Genomic DNA, 21,448 nt, shown 5'->3' on the forward strand with positions numbered 1-21,448 from the left:
TGAGGGTAATCTGTTGCTTGCCTTGGTACAAAATGTATGCTGATCCATATGCAAAACCTCACACTATGCTGGACTTGCTACATGCAGAGTTTCATCTTCCATTGTATGCACATTTAACATACAAATACATTTCTCTCCTCCATACTTAACACTATATTTAAACTTTGCGGATCAATAGCTGGAGCTCTATACTGCTCCACTGCACCCCCTTATTCCACTTCTACATGCAACCCTTTCAGTGCTTTGGCTCTGCTGCTCTGCACAGAAATATAGACATCTTTGTCTATGTAATTGTATTAGCAATACAATAGATAGTGTTTTTATCAAAACTGATGTGTTGTTTTTACTGTGAAGGGAAATGGGACGTTATCTTAAGGAGGTGCCACACTGCTTTGCTCTCAAGAGGTTGAGGTTCTCTGCAACTTCCAGTGTAACAGACAGCTTAAGGAACTACACAATCAGAACAGAAACCTGCATGTTAATGACAGTGTGTGTGTGGCTCCCTTCAAAGCCAATAGGAAAAAACAATTGCTCTGCCTTATAAATGAAAATCCCTCTTCTTTGTTTTCACTAACCCATCCGTCCTTGCAGTCAGTTATTCATCATCTATGCACTGGCTCATACATTCTTGCTCTTGTGCACCCATTCTCTCAACCATTAACTCATTCCTACATTCATCCTCTTGATCATTCACAATTCCACACACAAACTCATCAATGAAGAGGCAATTTCAATCATAGGCCCAACCTACTGGCTTTGCTAAAGCTTGTGATACCTTGAGAGCATGCCCTTGTTTAGGGCTGCCAGAATGGGTACATGGTCAATTAAGGAATAATACTAACGTTTAATGCTTACTTATTTATAAAGTTATAAATTGCAGAAAAGGCATAATACCATGGTGGTCACTTTCAGAGAAGCCACAGCTGCACATTGATTTTCCAGAGCTTCTGTTGAACAATGCATGGAGAAATCTCAACTTTAGTGACCAAGAAAATCACACACATGGAGACCCTCTGTTTCCAGTGCTGAAACCCCAGCACTTTTCTGCAACACTCAATATATACACACAGAAGTACCAAAAAAGATGTACTGCAGTAACGGAAAACAAAACTTACAGTACCTATCAATGACTAGGTTCCCATCATTTGTGCGGATGCCTGTCCACATGTCCCAATATTCCGCTTCTGATGGTTGTGTATATGGACCAAACACTGCTCCAATTCTGAAAATTCAATCAGTGATATTATAGTGTTAGATCAACGCAATGTCCATAGCTATTTAGAGTCACTCGGATTTATACTTACAATTGCAGCTACAGTGAGTAAAATAGATCAAGCAAATAATAAGGATTCACAGCAGAATATGCTTTTATTTTTAGCAAGGGTCTGCAATTTGAAAATCTCTGCTTCCTGGTTAGGAAAAACAACTGACTGGTCATTCACCATGAGTATCATTAACATGTTTCAGCTCTTTTAGGATATGGGGCATGTCCGAAATAAGCAATAATGAGAACACCACCTGTACAAATGGTCACAATTGGGGGTAATATAGGGAATGAGGAAAGTGCTTCACAATCACAATCATTTATTTTGAAACAAGCACCAAGGGAAAAGGCATCCTAATCCCACTCTCACAAAAATGCAGTTGTTGTGACTGCCTTTGTTTACCTTCCTTTGCCTCTTATAGAGTGAGTGGGTTCTTAATGGGAGGGAGCTGCCGACACCGGAAATAGCAACTGGGAGGACTGCCCAATTGTCCATTTAGACCCATGAGATTCCCACTGGCATCCTTTCAGTTCAGGTCCACCATGTGAATCATAGCAAACCTGGACATAAAAACTGCTTAAATGTCCACAATGCACTGGACAAAAAAACCTCAAAATTGAGAACGTGGTAGCTGAAGCACAGGACCATGCTCAGGGAGCCGCTCCCAACCTCCCCAAAACAGTAAAATCTGCAGTTCACTGGTGCTTAGTGGTCTTTCCACCCCAGTGGGGCAGACTAGCGGTAAACAACTACTATCCATACTCCAGGGGCAGGAAGATAGTTATACCTGGGGTGGAGGGGCTACAGACCCTTGCCTGGGCTGCCTTCCCCCAACCCCCTAAAACAATGAAGTGAAGAATTCCCTGGTGGCTAATGGGCTGTCTGCTCCCCATGGAGGCAGACTGTGGGTAAACACCTCCTAGCAGAAAGACTGATTTGATCATGCGGAGGGGCACAGCCCTTGCCTAGGGGGACCATGCCCCCCAACAAGAAAACATCCTCAATGTCTAGGGTGGATCCCTGCTTAAAGGTTACATGCCCAGTGTGATAGCTACACATTGATCTACTAGGGAGAGAGCACTGGAAAGGGGACTTTATCCAATTTCCAAACATGTCTCCCCTGTGTTGATCAGCGCGCAGGGACATTGCTATGCCCCCCGGTACCAATCAGAGGTGAAAGCAGACCATGCCATTAATGTGGTTTCCTTTCACTATTGTTTTGCTGTTATGTCCGACCACTGTACTCACTATTTGTCACAGCAAACAATCTAACTCAGGCCTTCAGGGAAGCTCTTCCCTGATTTCCTGACTTTGGTTTAGGAAAAGAAAAGTTTTATGTTGTTTTCACATGAAAAATGTTATATTCCAGTCCGGGGGAGGACTCGTTGATGTCCACTGCGGTAAAGTGGTTAAGTGGTAAAGGAAATGCACCAAAAAAACTTAATTTAACATTCTAAAGAATATCAGACAAAGATTCTTTAGTGTGTTTTGACCCACAGTAAAATTAACTCTCTAGTCAGAGTAGTGTCTTGTAAAAGTATAAACAAACTTCCCAGTGGCTGATCTATAAATTGCTGCTAATAGAATAATCCGCAATCAGACCCTTGTAGCTGCTTCCCCCATGATTGAATGAGATTTGAGTTTTAGAGCCAGTTTTTGTTTGCTAACGGGTAACATATGGTAATCCATCGAGAGAGATTGACTATACCAACTGAATCACAGTTAATGAAAAGCTGATTGGACTTTCTAATACATTTGAATTTCTTACACTTCCTAACATCTAAAGAGTGTAAATACTGTTTAATTAGATTGGAAGGTTTAAGATTAGAGGGATGGTTGAGGTCTCATCAAACTCTATTGGAAAGGGAATCTGCATAGGGTTGTACTGAAAACAGAGCCTGTCTAACTCTTCAAGCAGAAGTGATAGCTGTCCAAAAAAGAATAATCTTCCATGGCGGTCAAGAGGCCCTCACTCGAGGATAAACTTTCATTAAGCCTTCTATATAGTCCTTACCTACTGGAAAATTGAAGAAGAATGGCTGATATGGTACTTTTTTGTAAGCAGTTATGACTAACAGGTGCACTTCAATAGACAAAATATGCTGCTTAGACTTTGCTGAATTGAGTAAGCACCACAGGACCATCTCTTTTTCATACAAAGAGATTGTAGTTATTTTGTCGGCATCACATGCAAAACCATTTAGGGGGCTTAATAGGATACAGTCGCATGCCTTTTGGCTTGTTTCAAAATGTCTATGTAGGGGGTCATGACCAGCAGTCGAGGAAGATGGCTGCGATGTAAGAAGCTCCGGCGGCCTGCCGTAGAAAACCCCATCAATCCGCTTAATTATCCTGACTCCGCTATACAAACTCTGTGGGGAGAGGTGCGTGACACCGAGAGACGTCCGTGGGTGCCCCTCCTGGAAGAAACGGAGCTCGGAGGACATGACTGCTGACAGGGGCCTGCAGCAGAGTTTGACACCGCAAGCTGAGGTGTTGGCGGTACCTGACTGAGGAGGAGTGGCAAGTGGTGAGCCCTAAAACTTCGCCCCGGTGGGAGACGGTGTGTCTGGAGTGATCTCCTCTCTCCGACACGCCTGGAGCAAAGGCACTGACGTGGAGCAGACGTTCAGGTCCAGGCGGGCCAACTTCAGCGTGCTTTGAGCGGGGACTTTGCCCAAAACAGAGTGAGACCGGCGATTGTGAAAACCAACGCGCAGTGAGTTGAGGTCCCCAGCGGTTGTAGGCAAATGACGGAGCGGCAGCTTGCGTGCCCATAAGGAATATTCTAGCAGAGGAAACGGCTAAACTTACTTTATTAGTACGTGGACCAGAGCGAGGAGAGCTGGAGGGCAATTGTATCAAATAGGCTGGTGTTAGAGAATAAGGCCTAATTTCACAACTATTTATAACTCTGCCTTACACATAAAATAACTGACCAAGCGCCCACTGCTTCCCCACGCTTGGGGAGAACTGTGATCACCATGAGGGGGAGCCTCTGTTCCTGAGACGAGAGCTCACGTTGAGATTCCGACAGGCCACGGAGAGAACCTGATAATTCTCCAGTAGGCGACGGACGCTTAGCAAACGTCCCCCCGTTCCCGCACTAAATTGGGCGTGCCACCGCTATTTCTACTCCCTCCGAATAGAATCACAGGAGTTCAAAGTGCACAATCCAGCTGTTGAGACCGCGTGGGCACAGTATAGAACTGTGATGTCCAGCAATAAGGGATCCCATGGGTTGCCTCAAACCAAGATGGACAAGTATGCCCAGGCTAGACCTGAATTGTTGGCCCCGGGTAGTGAGGAACGTCAGCAGCAGGTACCAACGGTGGAAAGGGAACCAACATTGCAAGACGTCCTGGCAGCAATTAAGATGGTACGTGAGACTTTAGAGAGTAAGATAGATGCTGTCACGACGGAGGTCACCCTGATGCATGCAGACTTGTGCAATTCGGGGGCTTGAGTGAAGATGGCCGAAGACTTGATTGCAAAACAACAATTGGAAGCAAAGACACTTAAAGCCCAAGTGCAAGAACTGCGACAAACCTCCAGTATGTTAGAGGCCAAGATAGAGGATTTCGAAGGACGTCTCGCCGCAATAATATACGCATCCTGGGAGTGCTGGAATGGGCGGAGGGCCTCTCTGTTGAATGAAAAAAAGGGTATCCTTTGGACAATAATATAACATTTAGAGACCATAGAAACTATAATCTACATTCGATCCAAATCCCACTTATTCAGTTGCGCACCATACATACACGGGAAGTATGACCGTATATCCCAGATAGATAATCTAGACACCTAAATTTATTTTTAAAAAGTACAAATTATTTATTGATTAAAAACTCATGAGGTACACAATTTTTAAAAAAGGTAGACATAATCCATAATACTGTGATTCACCTCAAAACTGGCATCAATTCAAATGTCACAGATGTTTTTTTTTTTTTTTTACAAATTTATAAACAACAGTTACATTAAAAAGAGAGTACAGATAATAGACAAGAACAATCTCTTATTTGAGTAGCACACATCTGTGATAAGCAGTTTCTCAGGATGAAACCCGGTACTTTTCTATTTGCCAGATACTCATAGGCTTTAGCCCCTTCACGGATTGTGTTTTCAAAAGAGCGTCGACGCGTTTCGATGGATATCTTATAACTCCATCTTTATCAACACAAAAATTGTGACTCACATTGTGAATAGATTTATACTGGATCTGTTAAAAGCACCTGTATGATAAAACACAAATATCAATAAGCAATCCTGGGAATCAACATGGTTTCAGCTCTCATAGTGCAAAAAGAACATATGTAACATTGTATCCCATCCTATTTGAATTCGGTTCCCTCTTATTTATCAATTATTACCATTAATTCCAATATACCGTTTTTGGGAAACATACTAGGGGAGTCCCTGAACCCTTTTTACATATGCATACTATATTGCTCCTCATTGCTTATAGACATTTGACATTAAAACAGAATTTAAAACAGGACATAATAACTGAAAACGACCATCCCTGGGTATATATCCCGGTCTTCCCTTATATTTTTAAGAAAAAGTCCCACACGTTCACAAATGTTTATAAACCAAACACACACCGCTTCCACTTTTATTGTTAAACTTATAAAATGATCTAATCGAGCATCACTGTCAGCACACCTCACCTCATATTTAAAAGGGGAAGGCCACTCTGGTTTCAAGAGATATTGAATTTGTGAGTGTATAGGGCAGTTGCCTCCTTCTTCCTACTGGATTTCCAGGCGGGATATAGTACATCTATAGAAATAATTATAGCGTCATGGCTATAATCGGAAATGCTCTTGTGGCTTGGTGTTTATAAATATTAATATAAGCGTCTAGACCTCACCTTTGTAACACCCTTGGTAGATGTATACAGTTTAGGCGATACTTGATTTAAACCAGAGCGCAGGTTTATCTCCGGCCTGGTTGGTATTTGCAGTTCTGAAAAACATGTAGTATACGACTAAATAACCCACATTTCATCAAACGGAATTTTTCAGTTGCTGTTTTAAAAACGAACACTGATTTAACATGTACCTTAATTGGAACCGTAATTGCAAATTCGAAATTCGAAATCTGCCTCCTTAATAGCGAATTCCGAGTTCCCTTTTATAATTAGGGTCTAAAAGATAAGAAGAGATAGTCTAATTTTGAATCTTCATATCCATAATTCTCTCTGTTGAAGACATGGTGCTAAAACAACTACAGCCTTGTGGTCTTTCCAACTACTTTTCGGTAGAAAGAGCACACCGAGTACCTGGAGGCCCGCCAAAGCCGGGGCCCCTGTGTCCAATTGTTGCGTGGATCTTTAATTACAGAGACAGAGATGTGATCCTCCAGTCGGCACGCTGCACCTCCGCTTAAGCTTGACAACGCTAATGTTACGTTCTTACCAGACTTTTTTTGAAACACCAGAGGACGCCAGGAATTGGTTGGATGGCTGGAGACCGGTCAAAGATAAGCGATCCCGAGCTCGGAAAACCCAGAAAAGATAAGAGCCTGGCCACACAGACTCAAGAACGATATGATCGACAAACACCGGCGGAGTCAGGCACAGAAGCCCCCTAGCTCTGATGGTGGGGCTGATTTTATCTATATGCTGATATTATGCCAGAGACGCGGGCGTGCCGCTCGCCCCTCTCCCCGAGGAAGTGAGGTAAAGAGACTGTTTGCACTGAACCATCTAGAACATGTCGATATAATTGTCATTTGCACCATAGGGGACGATATTGGATTTCCTAAAGGGGGAGAGTCGGCGGGTTGACTCCATAGTGTGTATAAGCTCCCCTACAAATAGGAAACAAGGGAGGGTTTAACAGGCACTCTGCAAAGATGGAGCGGTGGGCAGTTTTACGTATGCTATGCAGGGAGGGTGGGGAACTTCTTTTTTTGTTGTTGTTGGTTTTTCTATATTATTTTATGGGGTTTATTGTTTATTACAGCGGTGATGGCCCTTACTATACAGCATGTTCTGTGACAGCACTAAAAGTTCCTGGGTGTTCCCTGACACAATATTAGAGTTATATGTGTCTTTCATGGCTGAGACGAGAGATAACCCTCTACTGACCCCGTAGCCCCAGTTCAGTGCCCACGAGCGTAAACGTCCACTACGTAGCCACAATATCGAACCTTGTACCGATGTGTAGTTGTAAAATTCTTTCATGGAAAGTTAATGGCTGGGGGGGGATAAGATAAAACGAAGTGTAATCTTACAATACGTGAAGAGGCATGCTCCTGATGTGGTTCTCCTTCATGAGACCCATTTCCAGGGTACCACTTACTGTGCCCTGACCAGATGGGGATATAAATTAGTGACACGTGCAGGATATACAAGAAGATGCAGGGGAGTTAGTATTTTGTTCTGCAATTCCTTCCCTGTCACTATGTGACAAGTCGCACATGACCCTCAGTGTCGGTTTTTGGCCCTCACAGGATTCTGGGAGAGGTGTCTTTTCAATTTTGTCTCACTATATGTTTCTCCCCCCCCCCCCGACTACACACCACAGCCTTTGCAGACCTGAGTACTTTTATCCTTAATCTCTTGAAGGTGAATTGGTAATGGGTGGCGACTGTAATGCGACCGTCAATGGTGAGATGGACCGCTGGCCTGAGCGGGGGACTGAAGCAGCAGTGAATTTACTGAAGAATTTGCTCTCAGGCATGGGCTTGGTAGATATGTGGTGGACACTGTATCCCACGGCCCGTCAATACACGTTTGACTCTGGAGCACATGGGTCCACCTCCCAGGTAGATTACAGATTTGCCCTGGTGAACCTTCCTCCAGCCTTTCATGATATCCATTACTTAGCAAGAGGTATTTCTGATCACACCCCCATTTTGGCGATGTTGGGCCGACAGCAAAAGCAGTCTGGACACGTACCCCCCTGAGCCCCTGGTACCTCAAACTCCCACATATCAGGGTGGTCATTCAAAAGTCTACTGATAATTATTTTGGGGACAATGTGGGAACAGTGGAACAGGTAGGGGTCCTCTGGGAGGTGTTTAAGACAGTAATACAGGTACAGGGCATCTCCCTCATCGCAGGTTATAAGAAAGAAAAAGCAGCAAAGTTGCACTCGCTTGAACAAGAAATTCTGATTTCAGAACCTGAACCCTCCGCTGAGTCCCAGGCAGATATCCAACATCGCTTAGCGCTCAAACGTAAAAAATATTAAATAGCAGCGGGAAAAGCAGCCAAAGCGGGTTACAAAGCAACACAATATCGTCTATACGAAGTAGAAGACAAAGCGAGTAAACTCCTGCCATGGTTAGACAGGAAAGAAACAGCAGCCTGATGGGTGTCCGAAATAGTGACTGAGGCAAGAGAGAGAAAGACAAAGTATTGCAGACGAATTTGCAAAATACTACGCCTCACTATGTACTTCCTCCTCAGAGGTCTCCTTGGAAGCAACGCGGGACTTCCTACACGGCTTTAAAATGCATAGATTAGCGGCGACCGAGAGAGACCTTTTAAACCAAGGCTTCACAAAAAAGGTGACATTTATCAGGCCATTCGAACATTAATTGCGTGAAAGCTGATGGGTCCCACTGGCCTCTCCATTGAACTGTATAAGCTCACCGCTACTAAGATCACCCCCTACCTTAAAAAGATATTTCAGGAAAGCTGCGAAAATGGGACATTACCACTTGATCAGTGACTAGCCAAAATTATAGTCACTCATAAACAAGGGAAACCATTTGAACTCTGCTCTTCATACAGACCAATTTCGCTATTTAATGGGGAAGTAAAACATTTTGGCCAAACTCTTAGCTACCAGATTATCCCCAATTAATAAGACTCTAATACATCCCGATCAATCTGGCTTTATCCCAAGTAGAAACACTGCACTGCACTGAACCTAAGGCGGCTGTATGGAGTTTTGGGCCATGCGACCACACTCCAGGAAGACACAGTGATAGTTTACTTAGACGCCTGAATGACTTTTGATACTCTTGAATGGTCCTTCATATTCGCAGTTTTGGAGAAATACGGTTTTGGGCCAAAATTTCTATCCTGGCCCAGTTTATTATATTAAGAACTCTTGGCTAAAGTAGCAGTCAATGGGGGGGCTGTCACCCGCTTTCCAACTGTGGAGGGGCACGAGACAAGATTACCCCCTCTCCCCGTTAATATTCGCTCTCTTGTTAGAACCCCTGGCGGGCTGGATACGGGGGTGGGGGGACCCCTTAATTAGAGGGCTTAAATGGATGGAAGATTGGGAGGATAGGATATCCCTCTACACAGATGATAGTTTGCTCTATGTAGCAAGCCTGTACACCACACTTCATAGAATATTACACACTTTTTAACATTACCTCAAATACACTGGCATACGATAAATTAGGACAAGACTTTTATTTACATACTCACCAGGATGGGGGTGTGCTTGCCCGGACATTTTGAGGGTAAGGTACAGGGGCAGCTCCTCTATGTGGGCAGAGTAGTGTCGCCCCACTGCTTTCTCGCAGTGCGAGAACCAGAAACATAAAATGGTATTATAAAAACCATTTTATGTTTCTGCTTCTCGCACTGCGAGAAAGCAGAAGGGTTTGGTTGGGGGTGGGCGTGTCTGCTCGAGGGGAGGAGTGGCTTGCCCAATGCTGCGGGCCCCGACTGTTTGGTCGGCCCTCTGGGGCCGACCAAAGCAGTCATTCACACACACCCTTTTCTCAATGTAGGCTGCATGCAGCCTACATGGAGAAAATGGCCTCCCCATAGACGCATGTGTGGTCGGAGTCCCAACCAATCACAACGCTGCTATTGCAGCGTTGTGATTGGCTTAGGGGAGGGAGGCTGAATGCTGCCTGTTCCTGCGGAGGCAGGAAAGCAGGAGCAGACCGAGCAGTGAAGACGCGGGACCAGGGAAAGGTAAGTTGTTTAAATTATTTAAACTCCCCCCTCCCCCCGTCGACGCGCGACCCCCCCTTCCCTCGCGACTACTTGCCCGTCCCCGCGCCAGCTGCCCTACCCGTGAACCATGCCGGACGCGACTGGTAAGGTAGTCACAGACGGATTTCGGGTCTTGGGACTGTATATAACCAGGAAACCACAGACCTTCCAGGAACGCCTGCTACAAAGACTGAGAAATGATGTCGGACAGTGTCCATGCTAGGGTAGGCGGCGCTGTACTTCATATACTAGAACATATGCAATTTCTAGTGGCCCCTACCTATTTTAAGGAGGTAGAGTCCCTGACCCGAATGCAGGATGGCGGAACCCCTAGAATATCCCTAAAATCTGTCTTGGAGCTGGCATGATGGAGGTGTTTCACTTCCGGCCATACAACAATAATATTGGGCGGTCCAAATAGTGATGATAAACCACTTGGATCATTTTCCCCAAGAGGATCAAGCCTATAGATCCGATCTTCGGAACATGCAACCGGGGGGGGCGACCCCCCTGTGGGAAACTGCACAACTGGGCACGCTGGCTAATTACCATGGCTTTAAGAAATTGAACTTGATAGGTATCTCACAAGTTAAAGACCTTTGGGCAGACGGAACAGTGAAATCCTTTGAGGACCTTAGGAAGGTATACCAATTAGCCCCCACAGAACTATACCGATCCCACCAAATTAAACATGCTATGGGGAGAGTAATAGCAAAAGGGGTGGAGTTTCCAGAGTTGGCACCACTGGAAGATAGCTTACCCGACGCCTTTATGCATATGAGTGCCATCTCCTTAACTTATTGTAAAAGAATGAATAACTCCCAGACCCACTGCTTCGACTTCGAGAAAGGTAAGGGGAGGACCTGAGACAACTGGATGAAGATGAGTGGCAGGAGGCGCTATCATCCCCTAGGGAGGTGGCAATACGGGCTTGGTTCCGATTGGTGCAACTGAAACTCCTACACCAAATTTACTATTCCTCTACAACCCTAGTTAAGATGGGAAGGACTGAGTCATCGGGATGCCCGAGGGGGTGTGGGTTAGATGGTACCTTTTTTCACCAAATGTGGGAATGCCTGGTTCTCCAACCCTTTTGGAGGGAGGTGGCAACCACTATGGAACCGCATAGAAATCTTGCCAAAGTGGAGTTTATTAAATATATGGGATACAAGTGATCTTTCAGAAGCTGATAAATTATGGTTCACTCTTGGGTTCACTATAGCCAAGCGTAATATAGAAAGGATGTGTAGTGCTACCACTGCTTCGAGATTGAGGGACTGGTGCACATAGGCGGAGAGGGTGGTTTATGAGGGGACGGGGTACCCGCAGAAATGGACGAAGGTATGGGACAAGTAGAATGAAAATAGGGGAATGCTATGTACGCCTGACAGGTGACTGGATTTGAATGATATGGGGCTACAGGACAGAAGTTGATAGACCTGCTGGGGAAGATGCAGATTAGAGATTAACAACTGGGACTTTCTGATAATACCTGTAAAGATGCTTTGTTATGGTTGTGTTGCACGGCTGTACACTCTGATGCGTACTGTCTTTGTGAATGCAGGGTGTCACAACAGTTCACCACGTCAGAGAAGGCAAAGACGTGGTGGACAAGCAACCCAGTGGAAATGGTGTTCTGTGGCCTAGAGGGAGGCACAGACTGAGAGGAGGCACAGACTGAGAGGATGTGATTAGCGCCTGGGTGTAGATCACCAACGAAAGTGCATGATGCGCCCTGACACTCAGTCCTCTGGCTCCAATGGTGAGACCCCATAGACGGATGACGGGGGAGAGTTTGGTGAGTGGGGAAGATGATTCTTTAAGATGCGCTGAAATGAGTATCTAGAGCGGCCTGCAGAGCCATTTCGTTCAAAATGAATAAAACTCGGAAGGAAAATACTGCTAATTTGAACGCCCAACGAAGAAAGTTGGAAACGCCGTATAAAAGAAAAAGTTAGGTGAAAATGTTACGGAAAATGTTAGCGGTGAGAGCATAGGATAGGATTCTAGATTCTAATAAAGTAGAATACACCCTCCTCTGTAGACAGCAAAAATACTACACAGGAGGGAATTAGGTAAGTAGTCTCCTAGCCTGTAAGCTTAGAGCCAAGGTGAATAGACAAAGCTGTGCTAACTCAAGGAAAACTGGAGCAGACTCTTACCAAAGACAAGGATATAGCATAGGAATTTTTAGACTTTTACACTACGTGACCCTGGGTGGACCCCAAGGCTAGAAACTCAAGAGAGGAGTATCTTCAGCAGACCTTTGTTACTAGTGTTCCTCACACAGTTCCTTTGACAAACCAAAAACTTCAGTGGTTATTTCCAGCAAATCTAGATTAAAAACAAAGCAGCAGGTGCTGATGACTTTATGCCATTGTTCTCCAAAATATTTTGCCAGGTAATTGCGTCAGTCCTGACTCGGGTTTACAATGGCTTCGCAGAGACTAGATCATTAAGTCAATGTTGAAGGCCTCTATTGCCACAATCCAAAAACCCTGGAAAGATCTCACTGCATATCATATAGATCTATGTCGCTAATTGATGTGGATGCAAAAATCTCCACTGGATGCTTGGCGCACCTACTGAAGCGCATCATGCCCAGCCTTAAATGGGCTTCATTGTTGGCATAACTTGCAGCAAAAATGTGAAAAGGTTCTCCACATTCTTGAAAATATCCAGAGGTCCCGAAAGAATGCCTTAGAGCTTACAATGGATGCTAAAAAGGCATTTGACAGGGTCCACTGACCCTATCTTACAGGATCTACTGGCCCTATCTTAAAGAAGTGTGGACCAAGGCTGGATTAGGACACAGATTTCGAACTTGGGTTTCCTTTAGCCGCAGCTCCCCAACTCCGATATAGTAAGAGTCAATGGTGTAAGGTCCCTGTGTCTATCTATCCAGAGGAGCACAAGACAGTTTGGCCTTCTTTCCCCACACATCTTTTCTTACTATAGAGGGAGTCGATGGCTGAGAGTGTGTGGGGAAATGCATTCATCTCAAAGAATGGGACCAGAACGGATAAGCATACACTTAACAGGTATGTGAGCGATGAGCTCTCTACTTTGACAGACACATTGTAGTGACTTGCATTGACTGTGGAAATGGAAGTGTTTGGCAAGGCTTCTGGGTTTAGACTAACCCTTCAACAGTTCATAATATTGAACATTAATCACGCACAACAGGAACTCCTTCAGCAACACAACAAGGTTACCTACCTTGGCATTGACCAAAGACCCCCAAAGCAGAACAATGGCCAAAAAAAGATTTATATACTCCAAAACCATCAAAAAGGCCATATAATTGTAGAATAACGCAGGGCTCTCCTGACTAGGCAATTTCATAGCAGTGAAAATTATAATTTTGCCCAAGATCCATTTTGTGTTTCAGGTCCTGCCTCTGCTGCCCCCGCCCATTACTGTACAGAGATGGCAAAGAATGACTAATCATTTAACATGGGCTGGGAAAATCCCATGGATGGTTAGATCACATTCTTGTAAATAAACAGACAAAGGCGGCTTGGGGATACCTAACTGACTAAACACTACCAAGCCCCACACTTTTGTTAAATGTGGTTCAGTGGCACAGAAGGGAATCAAAGAAACACTGGTGCTTTATAGACCAGCTGACTACAAGTACCCAAATGTGGAAGGTGCCATAGTTGTCCAAAAAGCATAATTTATGGGGTCAGGGACTAGGGCCTCATTACCAGTGTGGGATGGAACAGCTACCTTCCAGTCACCCTTATTGGCCCTAGGCAACAATCTGGCATTTTCCCCAGCATTGGCGGGGTATGGAGGGAGTGGGGATGGAAACGCATAGGCAAATGTTTGATGAGAATAGGATCAGTACCTTCGACCAACTTAGAAGAAAGTAATATCCTGCAGAAGGAGATTTCACCACTACAAACTTAGACTCTGGATACTTCTGAAGACTATTAGACCCACCACACACAGAGATTTGACAATTTTTGAAAAATAGCTACTAGTCAAGAATAGTAACAGATGTTTGCTAGCTAAGATAGATCAACTGCTACAGCATATACAGGAGATTAGCAAATTCCCAAGTCAGACAAGGTGCGAGAAAGAAATGGGCAGATCATTCACACTAACTGGGTGGATGAACAAATACCAGAGAACTTAACTGTCTGACTGCTGCACGCACGGCAAAACATCTCATTAAAATCTCCTGGCTGTGGTATTACACACCAGAGAGAATGCATTCCTTGGACCCCGAATAAGTTGGCGCTCTGCTGGAGGAGCTGTGGGACTAAATGAACATGCCAGCACCTGTGGCAGTGTCCAAAAGTGATCAGATATTGGAATGATGTTCTTAATGACAGAGGACAATCTTTGACAAACAAATCCCTAGATTCCTGGCTATAAGACAAGCATATTGCTCCTTAAGAGGCAATCAAATACCTCTAACCCTTTGTGTAGCAAAGCAGGTTATTGGTGCACTGTGAGGAAAAGATATACACCAAAAACATCGCTCTGAGCTCTATGGCCTGTGGGCTGTGCTAGGCATGACAACAGTTTTGCCAAAATCTGGCAACCAATAAGCACATTCATATTAGAGGAATTTAGAGAACTAACATACCCTAAATACTAGAAAATTCTACGACTGACTGCCGCTAATACACCTAAAAGCAGAAGATTGGTACTAAAAGGAATCCACACAAAGTATGCATGTTCAAGACAGGCCAAGGTTAATGTTCTGATTGTCGTATAAAAGTTGTGTGGATGATGGTGCCTTCCCTAGCCCCCTGGTGGCCAACATAGGGCTGGTTTTTAACTGTGGGTTTAGTTATAAGGTTGAGAGTGCGGGGGACAGTAATTCAAGTTAAATTGTTACATTATCAGCCAAATTTCAAAGCCACAATCAGTTCAATTATTCTTATTTTGTGCCTTTCTTCACCTGCAACAGTTGTAAGAGAGTGTGGTCTTGATGCCTCAGTAATGAGGAACTGTTTTATAAATCCAGATATAAAGAAAGGAGAAAGCACTTAAGGGAAACTCTCATTTTCTTTATGGACTCTGCCCTGAGGTGTCAGTAAAACTCCTATACCATATCAGTTGTGTATACCTGAAACAGTATCAGACAAAGTCAAGCTACCCAGTAACCGAAATTGAAAGCACGGCTACTCAGTATTTTTCCTTCCAAAGAAAGAGGGATAGGGTCCAAATCAGGCTCAGATATGGGTTTCGCTGGTGCTTCCTCTTCTTTTGCATCCTTTTCAAAGTTGGATCTTGACAGATTTCTTACGCGGTCAGATAATGTCTTTGAATTTCTCCATACTGGGATGGAATTATAGAACTGATTTCTAGTAAAATTATGGAAGATCTTTTCATTACCAAAGTCCTGAGTTGACATAAGCAATCAGATTAGGAGAGTAAGAATGGTGCCCTCTAAGTAGGGATGTACTTGGAGACAATAGTCCCTTTTCTCCTCAAACGTAATGGACATCTCTGAACTTCACCTAGAGTCTTTTAGTTCAGGAGGCAGAATGTGTCAGCCAGGGGGAAGAGCTTTTTGCAAGGATGGAAAGATGGACTTAAACAGAGAAGTGAAACTTCTTGATAGTATCAAAGCAGTTACTCAGCCAAGTTCTTGACTCAATAATGGATCAACTTAATATACCCATAGGAATATGGTTGAATGAAAATTCTCTCAAGTGCTCAATACAGTTCAGGGCAAGAAAATACAACATGATTGTGCTGTCCCAGTCATTGTATAGAGTTTACAAAGAACCCCATCTCCTGGAGGATGCTCACCTTGCAAACTAGTGTTTCTGCCATGTGAGCAGACTTAATATTGGTTAAGCATGGAGATGCTGGTGTACAAAATGAAAGCTAAAAACCTCAAAAAGAAACAACTATAAAAATATAGAAAATAGGATTGATGCACACTTTGTTTTAATTAACTGGAACAAGTGGATTGAGTGCTATGTGGAAGGAAGAGGATTGAGGCACGCACAAGTCACGTAAGAAAGGCAGCTTTTAGGTCACATGGGATGCAAAGCTACAGGAGCATGTGACCGTCCTGCATGGATGTTTGTTCATGGTTCACATGGGATGACATTTTCCGGCACCGTCCACCAGATGGTACCATTGAGACGACTTGTGACAGGAAGTAGTAAGATTTAAAACGACACCATCCACATTGTGTTAAAACTGCCACCTTGGCCCTGCGGGCTACCCATTATGTATGCAATTACATGATGAGGACAAATATGAGTAGGTTATTAAGGGATTCTGTAGCATTTTAAAGAGAACATGACTGTACAGCTGTATTGTTTTGCAAGTTCTAGAACAAAGGTGAATAGACAGAATCAATTACTGTGTTGAATAACTCACCCTTTTGAAAAGAAGAAATAGTTCATGAGCCTGGTCAGAATAGGGGATAAAATGCTTCCATCCTTCAACACCTTGCCATGAGAAAAGGAAAAAAAGGAAATTATTTAATGGAAGATACATCACAAGCCATCTGTAACAGATATTAGTTGTGTTTAAGCAGCATTTATTGACAAAATATTTCAGGTGCTCCATACAAGAAGGGGTTACTAAATTGTGCTAGACGCAGGTAACTAGTTGCCACATATTACGCTCCAACTAAGATGTGGATCCGTTGGGTGGAGGAACCACAACATGATGGACATTACTGAACCTTATAGGATGCCAAGTCTCAACTTAGAGAATACAAATGGCAAAGGTGATTTTATACAGAGATTAAAGCCAGGAAAATCAATTCTTTCATAGACATTGTAGCGCTGAATACTCAAAGCAATCTTGAATCTTATGACGCATCTGAGTGCTATTAGCAGCAAACCTCGAAACTGCTGTTTTGCTTATTCATTATATTATTCTTCTGGCCAAAATTTGATCTTGATCAAAAGAAGGCTGTTATTTCGTGTGAAGAGGTCTAAACCCCACATTAATGAATTGGCCAAAAATGTGACTTTCCTCTCAAAGCAAACATACAGTCCAAGCATGTCCTTTTACAATTGAACCTTAAGTCCACGGTCATCCAACGAAGGGAGTTTAACAAGCAAATATAATCTATGCACAGCTGCAGGTCCACGGTATTTTACCAAAAAAAAAAAAAAGGAAAAATGACCCTGGTGATCTTTACATTCTCTTTTGAGTGGATGCTAGTCTTTCTTTGCGCTCCTTTAAGACTGAAAGGGAGTTACCTGTACTAGAGTAAGGATGTTACCGTACCTGGACATCAAGCAGGCCCTCACTCATACTGTGTCAACAACCATATACGCCCTATTTCTACACAGTTCTTTCTGTTGCACAAAGTTGGAGCATGACACCAAGCTCTGAGCAAAACATTGAGCCAAACATCTGGGGGAAAGCAGGATCGGTAGAAAATGACCCCACCTGAGAATAATGTTTATAGAGAACATGAAGAGCGGCCAAGTTATGCCTTAAAATGGCATGTTCATTTGAAGTTACCAGTGATACCTTTGGTCTGATATAAGGATGTGTATGAAGCCTGTAAGGAGGCCAGACTACACTAATGTCCTAAGATGTAGATTAACCGAAGACAATTCAACCAGAAATTGTAGTTTCTGCTGCTCTGATGACTGCAATCAATAAATGGATAGCGTTTCTGAAGGAGTTTGTTGCACTGCAGGGCTTTGTAAATCGAGAGGGTGTAATGTTTGTCAAGCCAAGAATTCAAGAAACCTTGGTTGGAGAACCGGCAGGGTAATTTCCACTTCAAAGATAATTCTGTCAAGGACTTTAAATGAATAAATGGCCCATTCGAAGGAGAACCCCGCACCTTTGGATGAAAATATTAGGATCTTTGGAAAAAAGCTTGCAGTTTTCCCATCCATCTGCCACTGATTATACCAACCAGAAAGGTGGTCCTCCAACTCCATAAATAAATGACACAAGCTGCCCTGTGTTCAAATGGCTTGAGTATTAGAAAGGTAGAACTACATTTATATCAGATTTAGGTGAGGGTCATTCATATATTTACGTCAAGTATACACCAGAAAGAGTGCTAACAAACGAAAGTAACTTACTTGTCTGGTGGATAATTCTAACTGAAGACTTCTCCCCTTTTGAATAGATATCAAACCAGTACCACACGCAGATGGAAAGTCTGAGGAGCGGACTTTACAGATGAAGCCCTACACGACAGAGTGGGCAGCATAGCCCCCTCTGCAGACCTGAGCGGTGATACAGCAATGCCTGGTGAAGGTATGAATAGATGCACATGTAGCAGCTGGGCAGAGGTCCAACACTGGAATGTCTCTAGGTTATGTCGTAGTAGTGGCCTTTTTCCTGGTGGAATAAGATCCAAGAGCCTCAGGAGGCTCTATCTTGGCCAGAGCACAGAAGAGTTTCATACAAAGAGTAATGGACCATACGGTCATCTTCTAAACCACCTTCCCTGTTTTCACACCCGCAATCAAACAAAAAGTGGATGGTCCACCTTGTGCTCCTATGGTGGTATGCAGGGGAAGAATGGGCAAGACTTGCAGCTCATTGACACGATGTGAATACGTGATGGCAATAAAAAACACAGTCTTGAGAGTCAATAGTCTCAGGGTGCAACTGCACATAAGCTCAAAGGGAGCTCATATAAGGACGTAAAAACCAAGTTAGGATCCCACTATGACATAATAAATGGAGACGATGGAAACATACAAGAGAGCCCTTTTAAGAAACACATTGGAAAGTGTGCCTTGAATAAAGAGGGTTAATCAGGCAAACGGAGAAACGCTAACAGGGCCGACAGGTAACCTTTAACAGTGCCCACAGCAAAGACTTGCTGGGCCAAAGATAAAACAGATGAACTTCAGAGAGCTTTGAGCTCCCCACCCCAGCTGATGAATTTAGATCAAAAGACAGAATAGATGGACTTTGTGGACAAGCGGCGGGCAGCCAAAATAACATCCATCACCTGTGACGGAACATCAAAGCCTGTCAACTGATCCCGCTCAATATCTATGCATGGAGGTGTAGATTATGGAAATTCAGATGCAGAACTGTGCCCTGCTGCTGGGATAGCAGGTCTTCTCAAGTATGCAGATGAAGTGGAAGAAATATGCTCAGATTCAGAAAGTCAGATTAAAAGACCCCTCTGGAACGTAATGTGGAGCTATCAAGATGAGCTGCACCTCGTCCCCAACCTTCTGTAGGACCTGAGAAATCCTTGGCGGATGCAGAAATGTGTACAGAAGACCAGATTCCGATTGAAGGCAGAACCCATCTGCTAGAGACCATGACTGCATGTTCTCAGAGGCAAAAAAACAAATCTAGCAAGGGTATACCCCAATGGGCAAAGATGCCTAATCCCACCTAAAGAAGCAGATGCCACTCATGATAAGCAACAGGATGCCTGCTGAGATCATCAAACCCTGACATTCAGGAAACAGTCGGGTGACTGGCCAACAATACCAGCCACCACCATATAAGGTATGAGACCTCATGCCATATGACTTCTTGCAGAACCAGTCATGTCAGTCAGGACCTAGACAGACCTGCCCTTGATGGAGAGCAGAAATGTATTGAGGGTCAGTTAGATGGAGTGCAGCTCTAAAAAGCCGATGCATTCGTGCTGCTCTATCAGAAACCAGAGGTCCATGTGACCTCCCCAACCCAGAGACAACACGCCCGTCACTAGAGTGAGCTCCGCGTGAGACAAGGAAAATGGCCTGCAGCATGTAAACCTCCAACACTTAAGGCACCAAGTTGCTTCGTCCAATATGCAGACACTGTGAATGGCTTCCCCAGCGTTGTGCCCACTGAAAACGAAAGTTCCACTTCAGGGCCCACGGTGCCAGCAGGCATAGGTACCAGCAAAATGCACGAGGCTATGAGAACAATACACCTTAGCGCCATCCAAGCCAGCACAAAAGCTCATACCTCAAATATTAGGATCATGTCTATATCCTGGACTCTTTTCAGGCATTTAAAGCCACTGTGTAACTATCGCTCCTGTAAAAAGAATCTCTCCACAGGCCAATGGTGTCATTTTGGTTCGTTGATCAAGAATATCAGGTCGGACAGCAATGAAATGTATCTGTAAGTGGTCCAAGACTAGCTCAGGCGAGCTCTTCATCAGCAGCCACCAATATTACTTTTATGTACGCGCTTCTCAGTTTAATTCACCTGCTGCCATTCAGAAGGGGACTCCTGTTTATCCGCCGTGAGGGTAACGGCCATCAACTCAGCTTTCCGGTTTCTCCAGCCGTGAGGGCAACGGCCATCAGCCCAGCTTTCCGGTCTCTCCAGCCGTGAGGGGAACGGCGTAAAGAGACAGGGACCACAGGATCCAGCAGCCCTTGACTGTCGCCTGACGCTGAGCAGCGCGACAGGAGGCAGTACTTCAGCGCCCCCAGTCTCCCGCAGTGCAGGACGCGCGCGGGCAAGTCCTGCGCCCGTCAGCGACAGGAGGAGGCAGGGCCACCCCCCTGAGCTGTTGTACTCAACCCCCACCTTGCTGTCAATCTAAGGGGTAAGACTTTTCTCCTGCCTTCAGTAACTTGGTGACTCTGCCGCTAAAGACAATAACATTCGTATGTCTTTTTTTCTACTTTGCTGTGCTATCACCTGAGCATTGCCCTGGAGGGAATGGTATGTTTGTAAATGAATTTGGGGTTGACCCTCTCTATGTCACTGCACTAATTGTGCCGCTAGGTGGTCTGTCCTTTGCGCCTGACCCCTTTCTGAGGCCCTGGGTTGTTTAACCGGATCCAGGTTGCTGTGGGATGAGGTACATTTCATAGGAGATCTGTAACGATAGTTGGTGGGAAAATGGGAAAAAGGGTAGCCGCTAGTAGAAATAAATCAACATGCGAGCCTCCTACTACAGCGATAGACAAAATGCTTCAGAGGGCTATCGGGGTGGTGTCTACGGAAATAGAGCGCACGGAAAGAAGGCTATCTCTCACCCCGGATATATTCCCTCAAGAGTCTGAGACGACCCCCTTACTAACTATCACTCAAACACCGCAGCATAACCCATCGCCAATATCCCCCTCTGGCCACTTTCCCTCATCGCCAACTGGGGCTCCAGAAATGCAAACACATATCATGACCCCCCCCTCCCCGGCGGGCTGTTCCAACCAGGAAAGGATAGTACACGTACTAAGATCCCAAACAAAGGGAAACGTAAATTACTAGCTGGTACGGGGCCAAAAAATAAAAAAACATGTGTGAACAACCAGGTTGACCCTGTGGGAGGTGATGAGTCGGAACCGCCAAAGGGCAAATCTCAATCAGACAACAAAGCTGCAGA

At 44.5% G+C, this 21,448-nt stretch overlaps 1 protein-coding gene across 5 annotated transcripts in view; it reads right to left on the minus strand.

Annotated features, from left to right (window-relative positions):
- The window catches only part of MEST (mesoderm specific transcript), a 336,158-nt gene that overhangs the window by 99,031 nt on the left and 215,679 nt on the right, over window positions 1-21,448 (minus strand). For 4 of the 5 annotated variants that reach the window (XM_085653607.1, XM_085653609.1, XM_085653608.1 and 1 more), the window contains 2 exons: window positions 16,543-16,613; window positions 1,121-1,222 (listed from right to left, as the gene is read on the minus strand). In XM_085653607.1, coding sequence (XP_085509733.1) covers window positions 1,121-1,222; window positions 16,543-16,613 — 173 coding nt within the window. Of the gene's footprint in view, window positions 1-1,120; window positions 1,223-4,814; window positions 4,912-16,542; window positions 16,614-21,448 lie in introns of all 5 variants that reach the window. The other variant, XR_014981372.1, reaches the window with a different exon arrangement.

This window comes from Triturus cristatus, chromosome 4_1 (assembly GCF_964204655.1).
Source record: "Triturus cristatus chromosome 4_1, aTriCri1.1, whole genome shotgun sequence".
NCBI lineage: Eukaryota > Metazoa > Chordata > Amphibia > Caudata > Salamandridae > Triturus > Triturus cristatus.